The following is a 15,569-nucleotide window of genomic DNA, read 5'->3' as shown; positions in this document are numbered from 1 at the left end:
TTTTAACTGTATTTTATTTTATTTTTTTCTCTAACTTATTGATATTATAATTCTGTTCAGATTTTATCACTAAACTCACTTCCTTTGTAATCCATTCTTAATCCTTTATTACAAAATGTCTATCTTTGATTACAATGCCGTTGTGCCATTTGGCAAATGCTTTTCTACCATTTATGCAATGTATGAATATATATGTTGCTATATCTATTTTGTGCAATTTCAATACAGTTAATTAAAAAAAGGTACTTTGTAAACAAAAGTACAATAATTCCCTTTGTGATGATGAGGAGTAGAAGAAGAAAACTACTCCAAATATTCAAATACACTTAAATATACTTGAGTAAATGCAATAAATACTTGAGTTATTGTCCATAATATGCAGTTAGAACAAAACTTATCTACAGTGCAGTTCATACAAATACAACAGCACCATTGTAAACAGATATAAATCTTTATTAAGCACAAAACTGCATGTTACAGACAACAGGACACAAGGACATTATTGCCCTGTAGGATTTATCTTTCATCATCAATGAGCATGTGAACAAGTATAAAGTTTGCCCTAAAAGAACCACACGTGGCTGAACCAGCCTGCTCGGTCTGTGGCAAACCAGAACATCAGCAGTCCCGTCAGTATCACCAGAGCCATCTTCAGTGTCAGCTTCAGCATGTTGAAACACTGAGGAACACAGGACAGAGAGGGAAATGTAACCAAACAATTCAGGAACAAATGAATAAAGTGAATGTTCAGTGAAGGCCAGTGAGTACGCACTTTGTCTTTCCTGGTACAGATGTTTGTGTTTCTGACATCTGGCACATTCTCTGGTAGCTGAGTGTTGGGGGGCTCACAAGCAGGCGTAATTTCCGTGGTGTCGTCCGTCTCCCTCGGTTCCTGGGCAAAGACAAAGAAGTTGCAAAAGAAATTGAGCGTGTGTTAATGTGTTTTTAATGTGTGCGGATATGTGTCCGCATGCAAACCTCAGATGTTTCTGTAGAGCTCAGGTCCTCCTCCCCTTCTGTGGAGCTGGTGAATGAGTCTCTGTCACTGCTGAGAAACAAGGAAGCAGGCACAGTTTGTCTTTTGTTTGGATCCGTCACAGTTCAGGTTCAAGAAAAAAGAGTTTTTATACGTACTAGGAATTCTGCTCACCTGTCAGTTTCATACTGAATGACTTGAGACAATGGATCTGCGCAAAACTGCACTTTTATCTCCCTCCCTATAAAAATGCAAAAATGGCAACTGAGTAATTTTTTGAAAATGTTACTCCATATAGAGATTATACCCTTCATCATCTGCACGCACCTTCTCTTTCATTCTCTCCGTCGCTGTCGTTGTAAAACTTGTAAAAAGCTTTAATTCTTTCCTGCTCTTGTTCCCAGTTCCTCTCCTCCTCGTACTCGTCGTCTCCCAGCTGCCCCAGCTCGGCGCTCCCAGATGCTTCCGGTTCGGTGTTGAAGAAGAAGCTGTCGTCCAGGGATCCTTGGTAAGAGGGGCTTGTTGTTGTCAAATCCTCTCTCTGCACCACTGAGTAGCTGTTGACGTCTTCCGCTGGAGCCACATGTGAAAGTGGCGTTTCTGCATCCTCTGTGGTTAACGGGTCTTCAGACAGAAAAGTATGAGATGTTAACACGTCTAGATTCCACGTCAAATCTGCTGAAAACACTGTGTTGTAGTCGTGAGCACCGCAAGTCTCCTCCGGTGGCTCTTTGCCGTCCAGATCTTGCAGACGCGTACTATCGAGGGGTTCATCGTCGCTCGTCTTTTCTTCAACCTCATCATCACTGGAGGTGTAGGAATTGCTCTCTCCTGTCTCACCTTCATCATCAATCCCCCTTGCAGCTGCATCCCTCGACATGTTCCCGGTCTCTTCTCCTCCAGCTGCCACGTACAGGCCCCTGAACTCATCAGCCTCCTCCTCTAAGTCTCTGCTGTACAGATAACTGTCTCCCTCCTCATCTCTTTCCATCCATGTCACATCTTTCACAGCTCCTTCCAGGCCGGTGTTCTGCTCTGCAGCCGAGCCGCTGTCTGACGCATCAGCGGAGGTGTTTGACTGGGGATTTTCTTGATTATGTCCTCCATCTTCCACATTTTCACATGAAGAAAAGTCAGAGGGATAATCTGCAAAGCTCTCACCTGCGTCTTGGTGCTCCTCCCCTGAGAAATCCTTCATTTTCTCTCCACATTCCTCACCATCAACTTCAGCGATAAGATCCTGCAGATTTTGCACTGATATTTCTGGGAACTCCAAACTGGCCTTCACTGGGCCTTCTGTGCAAGGATTTTCCAGCTCCTGCTTAAAGCACACACCGAGAACAGATTCTTCTTGTTCGATTTTCATGCCCTCGCACCCAGAGTCACGCAAGTCCTCTTCTTTTTCCTCTTCCCTCTCTTGCTCATCCTTTTCAATCCCATCACCTTTTATCATCATCTTACTACTACGTTCAGGGACTCTCTCAATATAGGACACCTCCTCATCACTCACACTCTCACCTTGCTCCTTGTTTCTAACTTGAGGGTTTTCAGCACCCTCCGCGGCCAGAGGTTGTCCCTCAGCAATGCTCCTGTCCTCTTTATTATCATCGCAAAGCTCGTCACCGTAGCGATCCAACCTCAGCAAATCCCCTGGTTTCTCTCCTGTTTCCATAGCCTCTTCCTCTTCTCCAGAGACACCTACTTCCTGTTCAGCTTCTCCATCTGAGCTTGTGTAATCCTCCTCCAGTGTTTTGTCCCATACCTTGACCCCTACACCTTCAAAATCCTCCTCATTGCTTTCATCAATACAATTCTCTTTAGCAACGTTTTCAGCCGTGTATGTTTCTTCAGTTTCCATGTCAGAAAAAACTGCCGTTTGACCAGTTGCTTCCTGTTGCAGAGCCTCGTCTTCCTTTGTAAGTGACTTTTCTTGAGGGATGTCTGTTTTATCTTTCTCAGATTGTTCATCGAAATGCAATTTCTCAAAGTCCAAATCTCCTTCTGGGAATGACGGAACGGAAGTTTCTGTAACAACATCATCATTTGAAAATTAAATTCTTAGTAAATGTTTTTTTTCAAACGTGATAAATACAAGACATGTTGCTTACCTGAAAAAGCATCACTAAGGAGATCAGCAAAACTTTGTTCCATCTTTTCAAACAGGGACAACAGTAGTTTATATAATAGAAGTTATATCAAGACAGACATTACTGCATTGCCACGGATAATCTTTTCTCAGAAAGGAAGAGAGCGCAAAGTAACTCTCATCTGTTGCTGCTGCAAGTGGCTTCCTGTCAAACAGACGGTGCATGAATTACACTTTAAAACTAATATATTTGACCATATATATAACTACAGATGTCTACATTATGTAAACCTTACCATAAAACTGAAGATAATAAAAATGTGTGAAATTCCTGACAAATTAAAAACATAAAAGTGATGTTTTGTGTTGCTGCAGGAACTTACCTTCATGAGCTCATGAAATGATGTCAGCTTTGATGTGGTTTGGTTTCAGACGCACAATATAACCACCGACAGCCGAACACGCAGTTCCTTCACGCTGAAACAACTCATGTTTATTGGTGCCTTATAACTGAGTGCAGTGCCACTTTGACTCATTATGAAAGAACACTTGTTATATTTTGTGGGGTACTTTGATTTATTTCGACAACTAAAATCAAGTAAAATTTCAGTTAAAAATCATCCGGGTTTGTGGACGGCTGTCCTACAGCTCATTACGGAGGAGGTAGCGGTGGTTGGGCTTCAGGTCAACTTCTACAGGAAAATGATCACTCACCTCAAGAGCCTAAAGATGCCATCAGAAGAAAAAAGATTAATGTTCGTTTTAAGTTACTGAACTAAAGAAAGGTGTACTTTTTAAAACATGTTTACCTCCTCCTCTGTGAGATGGAAATTCTCTTTAAAGTTGAATGGTTGAGCTGAACCTGGCACTATACTGGAAATAATATCATGTCCATGGACAATGATCCTGTTTGAAAATGTAAAAAAAACATATTGTAAGGCATTACTCTGCAGCAGAAAGTTGTCTGAATATACCTGTATTCACCCTCTGTCTCTTTAAGAGCCCCTCCTCAAAGAGCCCAATCTGCTCTTATTGGTCGGCGTTTCTGGGTCTTCCACATCTGCGCTCTCTGTGTCTCTACAGCATCATTGCAGCCAGGGAATGACTGTAACAGCACTGTAGCAGCACTTTTTACCTATATATAGTACAGTTGTGACATCACAACCTTACAGAGGTCCTGACAGCTCGTTTAAAGACACAGTTTCTTAATACGGGCTGTGTGCATTTCTCTATTAATGGAGCTTTTTGATATTTTCACAGCGTTTACCTGCACCTCGACCTGCTTTGTAATAAAAAAAGACACGAAAATCTCACTTTTTACAACATGGGACCTTTAAAATGATCATATTAAATACACAAAGTAATTCTGCTACTTCAGTGCCTTTGTGTATTTCCGTTTCCATCGGTCACTCACCTGTCATAGGCACAGTGTGTCTTCTCACGGACAGTCGTGTCTTGCTCATCTCCTATCAGCCACCGAAATTTGGGGTCACTCCTCAAGCGCACAGCTCTCCAGCCCTTGATGGTGACGTAGCTGCAGTCGGCGTTGAGGTCCCCTAAGATGATCACGTTCTGGGTGAATGAAAGGAAGCAAAGAAGGGAAGTTCAACAGATCGCAATCACCCGTGCATTTCGTCATATGTGGAAGAGGCAGAGCTGCGGCCAAAACAAAAAAATAAAAAAAATAAGGATGATGTGATTTAACCTACATCAGTCTTCCACTTCTTGTAAATTCCTTTGAAGACAGAATACAGTTCGTTTATCTCCTTCATAGCATTTCTGGGACAAGTGTGCTGTCCAATCAGGACAATATCCTTCACCACTGCAGACAAACAAACAAAAAAGACACATTTTGAATTGATCATACTGGAGATCCAGTATTCACACAGAACATAGAGAAACCTCATTGTTTATAGTGATATCATCCAGCCCAGACGTCTCTTTTATTCCTCCAGATCCGGTTAATGTTATTTAAACTAAGTTACTTCAGCTGTTGAGTAAGAACCCGGCTTGGTGTCTGGCTGTAACTTTTTCATCAGCAGTGACAGAGAAAGACTAATGACCTGGATAATGCGTTGTTATCTGTCTAGCATCCAGGTTTAACAAAACCAGGGAAAGAAAGTCTACATTTTTGAACCAAGGCCCCAGATCATAATACTACATAATACAAACGTGGCCTATTTGTGTTCCTGTGTAATTCCAAAGATAGTTCTTGTTTCACCGTACATGTCGTAGGGGAGTGAAAGCGAACGATGAAAGGCTCTCTGGAGAAAACATCCGTTTCATTGGTCCCTTCTCCTTCTAGTTTAGGGTACTGATAATGATCTTTGACCGTCAGCAAATTGTTCCTGGAGGAGATGAGAGAGGGAAAAGACGACATTAAGGATGTCACGTTAAACTGACCATAAATAGCAATGTGTTGTGTATTTTATACGGGTTACCTGTAAATGTAGACATACTGCTCCTTGTAGGTCTTCTTTCCCAGCCTTTCACTTTCCACATAGGAGTATGAGTTGGATTTGTCAAATCTGCTGATGACAACATTAATGAGTTTAATGTTGAAGATGTGACAGAGGCTTATATTTTATTATTGAACCGAAGAAAGCTCGTACCCATTAAGATCCTTAACCAAAGTTTGTATTGCTGCTCCTTTAGAGTCTCGGACCTCCTGGATCAGACACAAGTCATACCGAGAGAGAATCTTGGGTGCAAAAGAAAGGGAAAGGATCAATCAGTTGTATTGTTTTGAGTGTGTGTTGCTCTGGTTGTTGTACCCAACACTACCTTCAGTAGAATCCCCATAACCTTCTTGTTGTTTGCCTTTGATTCACCGAAGCTCTGGACATTGAAAGCGCAGATTTTCAGGGAAGACGTGACGTTTAACACACTCAACCCCACAACAAACAGCAGAAGTGCAGTCCTCATTTTGCAGAGGGTGATCACTCTGTAAGAAAGACGAAAGATTGGTAAGATCCTCTCAGTCATATTGTGAAATGTGTTACAAATCGCTTCTGTCATCTGCGCCTGCTTCTCCGCTCTCCCTTACCTTCAGCGCCAGTTTCACCAGGAGATTGACCTTCAGTCCAGCAAAGATCCATCTCTACAGTGAGCTGCGGTGTATTTGGGGAACATGCAGGTAAACGTGGGGTGAAAGATCTGTGCGTGGATGTGCTGTGTCAGTGCCTGTTGAGAATGGAGCTTTATCTGGAACAGTTAAAAACCACCGAATACAATGAACAACAGTGTGTTTTGTCTCTGAGTCGGAGTGTAATCAGACAATAGACACCGCCATGTGCCATGTGTCCGTTTCATGAACATTTGTGTTGAATTTACAACATATTATTCTGTCATTTGAGCACTGACATGTGAGTAGCTGGTAGTTACCACACAGTGCCATCACATCACTGAGACAATTAATGCTGAACACTAGTGTGTGGTATTCACTGTGGCGGGGAGGCTTCTCCCTCTGATAGTTGCACTGACATTCATTTTTATTTACACATAACTCTGTATTATGTTCATTTTTGTTCCAGACAAAAATGTTTTATTTCTGTCTGGTACTTGACATGATCTAATACAGGACGAGTAATATACTGTAGTGATACTGATATAAGTGAAACCAAAATAAACTATTACAAATCTATATTTAAAACTTCTATAGCAGCTATGTAATGCAAATGCAGCTGTGAATAAGATACTAACCAGTACTGACAAAGGCTGTTAGTAAAATGCAATAACAGAAACCTTTTATGCACTGGTGAAATGTAATGAGGTACATTTATTCCAGGACTGTACTCAAGTACAAATTTGATAGACTTGAACTTTACTTTCCATCTACTCCTTTAAACTTTAAGACATTTTATAGGCAAACTATGTACTTCACTACACTTATTTGACAGCTGTATTCACTTTGTAAGCTAACATTGTAAATAATAAAACATATGATGAATTCTTAAGATAGGTTGCATTGTTAAAGCTTAAAACTGCTCAACATTAAAATGCTGCATATAAACTGTGATGATGACTCATGAAAATCTATCTCTGATGGAGGTTTGATGAATAATTAACAGGCTACTTTTACTTGTGTTGCTTTATTACATTCAGCTAATAATACTTGTACTAATGAAAGAATTTCAACTGAATCTGTCTTCAAATACTAGCGTTGTTGTTTGCTTATGTATGAAGTAGTTGAAGCAGGTCTGACAGCATCCATCCTCTAGAAAAAAACGCTCTGCGGCTCAGGCAGTGATTTCATGTTTATTAATTACATACAGTATATTGATACGGATAATTTAGAGGGCAAGTACGGACGAGTCCACTGGTGCGCAGGAGTTTAAAGTCTCTATGTGGGATGAGATGGTGATTTGGTTAAAATGCAACAGAATACAACCACCACTGCCAGTGACCTCTGGGGCGCTGGTCACTGGCAGCCCCCTCACTCTAACATCTCTCTTGGGGCGGCAGTAGCTCAGTCCATAGGTGACTTGGCTGGGAGCTGGAGGGTTGCCGGTTCGAGTCTGATACAGATGGACGAGCCTGTCTGTGCATGTGTGTGTGTTTCGGGCCTTTGTGTGTAAAATGATTAATAATAATAGAGTGAAAAAATCGAATTTCCCCGTTGCGGAACTAATTAAGTAGTTCTTCTTCAAACGGTCCTTTCTGACTCTTCTTCTTTACAATGTCTTCACTTTGAGATCTCATGTATTTTGCATTAAACTACGCTCCATGAACTCAACCAGTGACACTTTTGAACTCACCAAGATTAAAAACGTTTTTCAAGAAAACTCCCCAAACAATAACAGTTGTTACGACTCTTTATTCCCTATAATGTAAAACTCTTAACGCTTACTGCCCCTTCTATCTTTGATTGAGAGCAACAGCTAAAATATTTCTTTTGTCTTTATTTTAATGGATTTTTAATATTTTATATGGCTATTTGCTAGTCTCAGGCGATGCTTTCAACTAAATATTCTGTTACTAAGGATACTTTTGATACCTACTTTTCTACTCCTGACTCTTTTGTTGATATACTCACATCGTCTTTAAACGACATTAAAGCCAGACACCTTGAGACCGTGCTTTTAACATGTTTCTTTGTTGCAAACATTACAAACAAACGTTTTTCAAAAAGGAAGTGTTCACTTGAACTTTCTGCTTACACACGTCATCACAACATTTTAACACACACTTTAAGTTCATAGTCATGAATTGTATTAAATACAAAAATGTGGGGAAAAAAACTACATCCTAGAAAAACAATCTTATTTTAAAAGAAAGCAATAAATCAGCCAAAAAATAATCTTCATGAGGAGTGATTATCATATTGGTCTAAAACAGCCTGAGTGTTGAGGAGAGGCCATGTCCATGAGATAGTCGTCGATACGTGTCTCTATGTCTAAATACAGGTCTCCAACCTGCTCCCTGAAAGGAGGATGCCAAAGCCACAACATGGCAACGCCCGCTACAGCGAGGAGAAGAAGGAAGAACACACACACCTTCCACCAGGAGCCACACCGCATCTAATTAAAGAGGGAAAAATGTTATATTTAGTCATTTTCATATAAATATATATAGTGATGTATGAGCAGAATCATAGTCGTTATTGCTGTTATGTCTTCTATGTTTTCTATTTTATCTTATTTTTATGGTACTCTATCCCTGTTTTTAATGCTCATTTTATGTCTATTTTCCCTTATTGTAAAGCATTTTTGTGCTTCATGTATTGTATGAAAGGTGCTATACAAACAAAGTCTATTATTATTATTATTATTTTTATAGATGATTTGGTTTCTGCAGCAAAGGCAAGGACATTTAGTTTCAAATTCCTCTAAAGGAACACACACACACACACACACACACACACACACACACACACACACACACACACACACACACACACACACACACACACACACACACACACACACACACACACACACACACCACAGCTCACCGGTCTCCTACGGCGGTTGCTGCGTTGCCGGAGCTCATCCCTGCACTGCGACAGCCGGGCCTGGCTGGACTGACACTCCTGCTCCACGGCATGCAGCTCTGTCTGCAGCTCCTCATACTACACACACACACACACACACACACACACACACACACACACACACACACGCACCATATGGAAAAGATGTGTATGTAGATCATATTTGACAGCAACTCACTCAAGATACATTAACAATGCAGGTCTTGTGAAAAGAGTAGACAAAATATACCTTTATCTGTAAAATGTTTTGTGAGACGAGAGCAAGTAAATTAAAATGCAACTAAATATTTTTCAAAGGTTCAAATTTATAGTCAGTATTAGGTTCACACTTGTATTTTGGGTTTACATGCTTTAATGTTAAAGAAAAACATAATATTTGTATTCAGCCTCTGTCTGAAACATTCTGTTTAAGCGCCTGTCTCTTTAAAATTGTACTCAAGAAAATTTTAAATACGTTGAACCTTCTGTATCTGCACTCTCGGTGTCTCTGCACCGTCACTGCAGCCGGGGAACGGCACTTTCTACCTTTATATAGTATAGTTGTGACATAACGACTGCACAGAAGTCCTGACGGCTCGTTTAAAGACACAGTTTCTGAATCTTGGCTGTGTGCGTTCGTCTGTCGATTGAGAGTTTCACAATAGTTCAACAGCACCTCGACCTGCTACTCATAATAAAAAAATCTCACTTTTTACATTATGGGACCTTTAAATAGCATTTGAAATACATTAGCAAAGCTAGTGGAAGCGGAGTTAATTCATAATTAGTTTTGTCAATAAATAGAATTACGCATCAGTCTCTGTGCAACACGATTGTAGAAATTGTTAAAAAGGGGGATATTATCTTTGAGGAATCTTATTGTGGGAAACTCTTAACTGTAATTATCTCCTCTGTAAGACAGGTCAAAATCAAAGAAAACATGAAGAATGTGCTACTGTACACTTTGACATCTCCACTTTACCTCTCTCTCTTTGAGTCGGAGTTTCTCCTGAGTGTGACGGAGCTGCTCCTCCACCTGAGAGTCTCTCCTCACCGTCAGCTGTGGTTGTGCTTCCTCTGACCTCGGACACCTCTGCATCGTGAAGTCCTCACTCTCATTGATGCCATCTAGGAAATAGAAAGCAGTTTAAATAAATGATATATGCAGTTCCACGTTGCCTCTGCAGTATTTTAAATGTTACAAAGAGTGTAAAAACATAACCTGAAGGCCTAAGTGCCTTGCCTCTGAGGTGCTGGATCTCCTCTCGTAAAACCTGGTTGTCCTCCTCCAGCAGACAAACGTTGTACTGAAGCTCCTTCTTTTCTTGTCTCATTGACGCCACCTCCTCCCTCAGCTCGGCCTCTCTGCCTCTGGACAGCTGCACAATACACACGTTTTTCACAACCATTTACATTGAAACGTCAGCCAACCGTGTGATCACAGACTTGACCGTACCTCCACTTTGCTGTGCAGCTGTTGCAGCTGGTCATTACTGAGGTGCTGGTTCTCCCTAAGCTGTCCAGAGCTCAACTTCAGCTCCTCATAAAGGCCCTGCCACCTCTGTGCCTCTGCCTTTGCTGTGATTAGCGCTTCCTGCTGGCAAAAATACAAAGTATCTTCAAGATTCATGTGTCTTTCAGCACAGTTCAATAGAAATGTTGTGGGTTAAATGCTAGATATTTGACCTGCATTGTCTCAGCCATGCTGAGCGCCTCAGTTTTCTCCTGTGTGACCTTCTGCAGGGCGACCAGGGCCCTCTCCTCATACACCAGCTTCTGCTTCTCCATCTGTATCACCAGTTTCTTCACTCCATCCTTTGGAAACTTCTATAAGGACACAACACTGCTGTGTTACGGAGTGAGATGCAAACCAAAACCCCAGAGTGGACACTATCACGGCACGACAGAGTGAAAGACAAAACATTTGGGTTGTTGCATAGTGATAATGAAAAAAAACAAAACACTGAGTGGTTGCGTCGTTACCACCAGATGCTGTTCTTACCTGCAGGCAGACTTGCAGCTGCGCCTCAAGAGCCTTGATCTTGTTTCTCAACAGCTCTTCTTTGCAGCGAGCCTGTGTGGGTTAGAAAGGAAATGACTGACTGTCACGCTGTAGCCTGCAGATGGAAAATTAATGGTGCATCTACCAGACTCTGTGACAGCATAATCTTTCACTGTCTGCACTCACTGGTGCACAAAGGGAACTTGCAGAACTACACTGTTATGAGTGTGGAAATGTATATAAGATAACATATAAGTTGCCTCATAATAACATACCTGAGTGAGAATAAAAAAGCATGAACTATTAAAATCAAATCAACGTCTGGATCCAGAGCTGTTCATACTCAAATAAAAAAACAAAAAGGGAAGCACCAACATTTCCTCCTTCATTCATTACAGTCAAGCCAAAAGAGAGCTAATGAGGATGATAGCACCAATAGCAGCTGCTGACTGTCACGCCCTTCCCGTATAAGAATGACAGCGTGCACCGATGTATTCAAAGTGAGAGCGGAAGCAGGAAGCTCCAAACCACAGACTGCACAGGCCGTCCTGAGGCAGCAGCAGCCATACACCGACACGCCTAAGACATTTTAAGTGTTTTATCAACCAGGGAAGCAAAGAAACAACTTGACCTTATAAAAAGAGATGCGTGTTTGATATTTGAAAACTGCAACTGTGAGACATTGAGAGTGTAAAGTGTTAGTGAATAGCCTGTGCATACTGATGGAGAGTCTTACCGTCCATATTATGTTTGAGGAGTTAATGAGGCTTGAGGTGTTCTCCTGGAGGGCTGCCAGCTTCTTCTTCATGGCCTCCTCCCTCCAGAGGGCCTCCTGGAGGAAAACAGACAGCAAATAATGAGTCACTAAAGTCAGTCAGCATCTGCTGTTAAAGTTTTGTCTCAAATATTAAAAGGCAGGCAGTTTACTTCTCACATTATGATGCTCACAGTAGCTTCAGGAAACAAACTACAGAAGAGTCAATAGGTCAAACTTATTAGTCAGTCGTTGAGTTGACATAAACAAAGCACAACTATCTAACTATTGCTTATTAACAGAAACTGTAGCCATTAAGGGATGCTGGTTGATGGTAAAATATGATGTAACATTAGCACAAGTAGAGAAACGTCACAAACACATTTCAGAAATGTCAGTTACAGCAAAATCTAGCTACAGGTCAACTGAGACTGTAACAGTAAAGTGTTTAACTGAGAAAGTAACTTATGAATGTAACTTTTCATTTAGAAGAAGAAGAATGGGTTATCATCTGTCAAGAGACACCTTTCTGATTTAAAGAACAGCACGGGATTGACTTGGAAAGTAATTGTTTGGTTTACCTGCAAGTAGTCAGTTAACATCTGAATATCCTATAATGGGAGAGAAGAGATGTAAAAAACAGTTGGATTTTATTAAATCGTATTTTTATAATATGCAATATAGTTTTTAAACCCCGGTGAATAAACTTACTGACTCCTTGACACTGACAAAACCCGACCTGCGCAAAAGAAAACACATCTCATTACAGAAACAAGACTGTAAACCACTGATCACAGCTGCCTCTGCATCACATTTGAGACTCACTGTGTCTGCACACTGGTCTCTTGCAGTATCTTTTTTTGTAGAATATTTTCAGTTTGGACAGAGAATTTTTGGGGAATCCTTTCTGCTTTGATGAATGTTTTGATGCTCGTCTTTTGAGCTTTGAGAGGAATAAAATAAATAAACAAAACAGGATTATTAGTATTAAAGATAATTTGACAGTCTCTGGTCAAGCAGTTAAACACGACTTTTACCTTTAATACTGTTGCTACTGTTATCTGTGCTTTTCATCCGGAGCTGGTTCGAGTCCTTCATCGCTGGCGTGGAGGTAGATGTTTGCATCCTTGCGTGACCTTTCTCTTGCCTCTTCTGTGTTACGGGTTCTGACCATAATGAAGCCTGAAGAAGTGAGCAGAGAGAAGCATGTGTTATTCCCTGCAGACGTGTAAAGATGAAACATGGATTTGGTGAAATAACACTACTGATAACGTCAAAGGATATTTACCCAGTTGCTGGTGCTTGGGCCATCACTGCTGTTGTTTGATGTAACAATCATAATAGTTGCATGTTTCCCATTCTGGATATTTGTATGCAATGTCTCTGACTTGCTTATTGAACTGTATTGTTTCATTGAAAATGTTTTTGGTGAATTTTTCATCGTGGAAGAATAGTTTGTAGTCTTCAAACCACACGACTCTGGGCTCATTGATCTCCTCCTCAAAAATTCAAGATGCCTCTTTTCCTTCAGTTCATTCTTTATCAGTGCTGTGTCAATCGTTCTCGTAGGGCTGCGACAGGAAGTCACGTTGTTACGTCCTCGCAGGTGTTCACGTTTCTCCGCTCTGATGTCCACTGTTTGGTCAAAAGGTTTCACTGGTGAGAGATGTAGTCCACTGACAGCCAGGACGTCCATGGCAGCAGCTCCTCTGGCTGTTACAGTGTCTCGAGCCTGCAGCGATAATGTATCAGGAACTACAATGATTAAACACTGAGCTGGAATCATACTGATTTATGATTAATTTACTGATGTGTATGAAGCGTTAGTTGAGAAATCAAAGTGTTGCAGGTGCAAAAGGATGTCTCAGTATATGTGAAGGTAAACTGTACATAACTGTTCAGTTTTCTTTTTTTATATGGAAAACACTGTGTGAAATATGCCCTAAAACCATGCCTGAAACTAAGGTGGTACAAATGTGTATTCCTCAAACACTTCTCCTGACAACTCTCAAGAGACTTAATTAATTAAGTAAATGCGGTGGTTGTGTGTGAACAGTGTTTGAACAGTGAAAATAAAATCAAGCAAAATGCAAAGTAGTAACCGTATCTTCTAAATTTAGGATGCCCTGTGTTGCACAGAAATGCCTTTTCTTTGTGTACCATGCAGATCAGTTGCAGTAGAAGCAGCAGTAACTTGTATAGTAGTAGGTCTACTTTTAAAAGTAGTAATAATAAATGTAATGTTGCAGTTGTTGCATTGTTATTTTGTCAGAAAGTTCCCTTAACACTAAGACAGACTAGGCTCCGGCAAGTGTTGTACAAGATAATGCAAAAGCAAAATGTTGCTTAATAGGCAGAAAAACAAGATAGATCTTACCTACAACGCCATCTCACTCAGAGGGGGTAAGTCTTTATGAGGTGACTGAGAAGTCATCCATTTTCTCCCTCCTCTGAAATATATCCGGCGCTTTTTGTCTGTGTTTCACATGTAGCTGTTTCTGTTGAGCATAAATTATTTTTACAGGAAGTGAAGAGAACCACAGCGTCATATGTTCCTCTATCTCACCAGCCACTCGCATCAAACTGATGCCATACACGGGTGGGCCCCAAGATTACACACAGACACAGACATTCCCCCTGCGTGCAGCCTGGGATAAAACCCACCACATGGGAAAGAGCTGTGCGGTGTGTGGTTGGAAATCTACATCGTTTTTATAACAGCAGTCTAATTTTTCATTGAGATGGTTTAAAGACTGTGATCTGATGCTGAACTGTAAATTGTATCATCTTTATCATTTGCTGGTGGTGTGGATGCGTTACACTGACTTAAAGAGGAACACCACCTAAATTAAGAATTGAAACATGTTATTTCTCTCAATCAATATTTGTGAACATGAGCATCTTTCTCTCAAAGTCAGAAACCAGAGAAGTGAGTCTCAAACTTGTGATGTCACCAAATATAAAGTCTGGAGTTTCTCCAAAGACAATGAATGGGAGACTGATTGTTTTTATATATCATAATTACCTTTATTCTATTGTAGTGTCCTCAGTACAATTTGGGCTTTAAGTACTATTTTCTGGGATTTGGGAGATAATTGTTCATGTTAACTAATATTGTTTTAAACAATAGGAATAACATGTATGAAGTTTGAAAATGGGCATAGTTCCCCTTTAATATTTTACTTGGTGTAAGTCTGATCAGGGTCATGAGTATTTTTGAGATTATTTTAACCAAAACACTGTATTTTAGCATCATGTATAACCTCAAATCATCTCCTTTAATACCTAATTCAGGGATCTTCCTTGTTTTTTAGACCAAGGACCCGTTAGCTGAACAAGAGATGATGCAGGGACCCTCTACTACAAATACTGTATTAAACTGAGTTGTGTATTAAATTGGGCCTAACAGCTAGGGTGGCCTAAAGCCTTTACACACAGCTTTATATGGTGCATACTATACTAAGATATAACAATGATCATAACATATTCATATATTTATTTTTTTCCATTTTCTTATTGGAATTTTGAAAAAAAGTACAATAGTTGTATAGTGCATCAGCGCGTCTGCCTTACAGTGAAAAAGAAAAGCATAAATCCCTCTATCCCTCCCAACAACCCATGTGAGACGTAGTTACAATAACCAACTCAGTTATTAAATAACATATAACATAAGTAGATAATTGAGGTACAATGACACAACATAGAGTAAAAAACTATAATAGCAAAAATAATTAAAGTAATTCAAGAACAAGAGAAAAAAAGAAGGGGGGGGGGGTCTCT

The 15,569-nt window shown here is 40.4% G+C and overlaps 3 protein-coding genes across 6 annotated transcripts; all 3 read right to left on the bottom strand.

Annotated features, from left to right (window-relative positions):
- Nucleotides 1–511: 511 nt before the first annotated feature.
- On the bottom strand, nt 512–3,136 carry LOC310951492 (uncharacterized protein). Of its 3 annotated transcripts, none has more exons than XM_083919734.1 (7): nt 3,085–3,136; nt 1,685–3,001; nt 1,304–1,600; nt 1,151–1,217; nt 979–1,048; nt 773–892; nt 512–679 (listed from the first exon to the last, which is right to left on the bottom strand). In XM_083919734.1, the coding sequence occupies exons 1-7, from the start codon at nt 3,125–3,127 to the stop codon at nt 563–565; spliced, it is 2,031 nt and encodes a 676-aa protein (XP_083775860.1). In that variant the 5' UTR covers nt 3,128–3,136; the 3' UTR covers nt 512–562. The 3 variants fall into 3 exon arrangements, with proteins under 3 accessions (XP_083775860.1, XP_083775861.1, XP_083775859.1); XM_083919735.1 differs by having other exon boundaries at nt 1,817–3,001; XM_083919733.1 differs by having other exon boundaries at nt 1,304–3,001.
- A 568-nt stretch (nt 3,137–3,704) lies between these two features.
- dnase1l1l (deoxyribonuclease I-like 1-like) lies at nt 3,705–5,987 on the bottom strand (the record flags this gene model as incomplete). Its single annotated transcript, XM_083920627.1, has 8 exons — nt 3,705–3,785; nt 3,872–3,968; nt 4,477–4,634; nt 4,772–4,884; nt 5,289–5,410; nt 5,504–5,590; nt 5,675–5,763; nt 5,847–5,987. 8 exons carry the CDS (start codon nt 5,985–5,987, stop codon nt 3,705–3,707), a joined length of 888 nt encoding a protein of 295 aa, XP_083776753.1.
- Nucleotides 5,988–8,048: 2,061 nt separating this feature from the next.
- traf3ip3 (TRAF3 interacting protein 3) lies at nt 8,049–14,295 on the bottom strand. 2 transcript variants are annotated; one of them, XM_083919546.1, is made up of 14 exons: nt 14,167–14,295; nt 13,078–13,521; nt 12,827–12,971; nt 12,615–12,732; nt 12,501–12,528; nt 12,371–12,400; nt 11,772–11,867; nt 11,036–11,107; nt 10,720–10,860; nt 10,490–10,627; nt 10,277–10,412; nt 10,016–10,161; nt 9,016–9,132; nt 8,049–8,581 (listed from the first exon to the last, which is right to left on the bottom strand). In XM_083919546.1, the coding sequence occupies exons 2-14, from the start codon at nt 13,483–13,485 to the stop codon at nt 8,381–8,383; spliced, it is 1,776 nt and encodes a 591-aa protein (XP_083775672.1). In that variant the 5' UTR covers nt 13,486–13,521; nt 14,167–14,295; the 3' UTR covers nt 8,049–8,380. The 2 variants fall into 2 exon arrangements, with proteins under 2 accessions (XP_083775672.1, XP_083775673.1); XM_083919547.1 differs by having other exon boundaries at nt 13,078–13,544; nt 14,167–14,255.
- Between the last annotated feature and the right edge of the window lie 1,274 nt (nt 14,296–15,569).

This window comes from Echiichthys vipera (genome assembly GCF_963691815.1).
Source record: "Echiichthys vipera genome assembly, chromosome: 9".
Taxonomy (NCBI): Eukaryota; Metazoa; Chordata; class Actinopteri; order Perciformes; family Trachinidae; genus Echiichthys; species Echiichthys vipera.
This window is presented reverse-complemented; position numbering and strand designations above follow the sequence as displayed.

Coding starts and splice junctions, on each gene's coding strand:
- traf3ip3 (XM_083919546.1), bottom strand. CDS start 13,485: ATGGACGTCCTGGCTGTCAGTGGACTACATCTCTCACCAGTGAAACCT. Junction 12,972..13,077: donor GCCCAAGCACCAGCAACTGG/GTAAATATCCTT, acceptor TCACTTCTTCAG/GCTTCATTATGGTCAGAACC. Junction 10,162..10,276: donor GGAGATCCAGCACCTCAGAG/GCAAGGCACTTA, acceptor TCTATTTCCTAG/ATGGCATCAATGAGAGTGAG.
- LOC310951492 (XM_083919733.1), bottom strand. CDS start 3,127: ATGGAACAAAGTTTTGCTGATCTCCTTAGTGATGCTTTTTCAG. Junction 1,218..1,303: donor CGGAGAGAATGAAAGAGAAG/GTGCGTGCAGAT, acceptor GCATTTTTATAG/GGAGGGAGATAAAAGTGCAG. Junction 680..772: donor TCTGTACCAGGAAAGACAAA/GTGCGTACTCAC, acceptor TGTGTTCCTCAG/TGTTTCAACATGCTGAAGCT.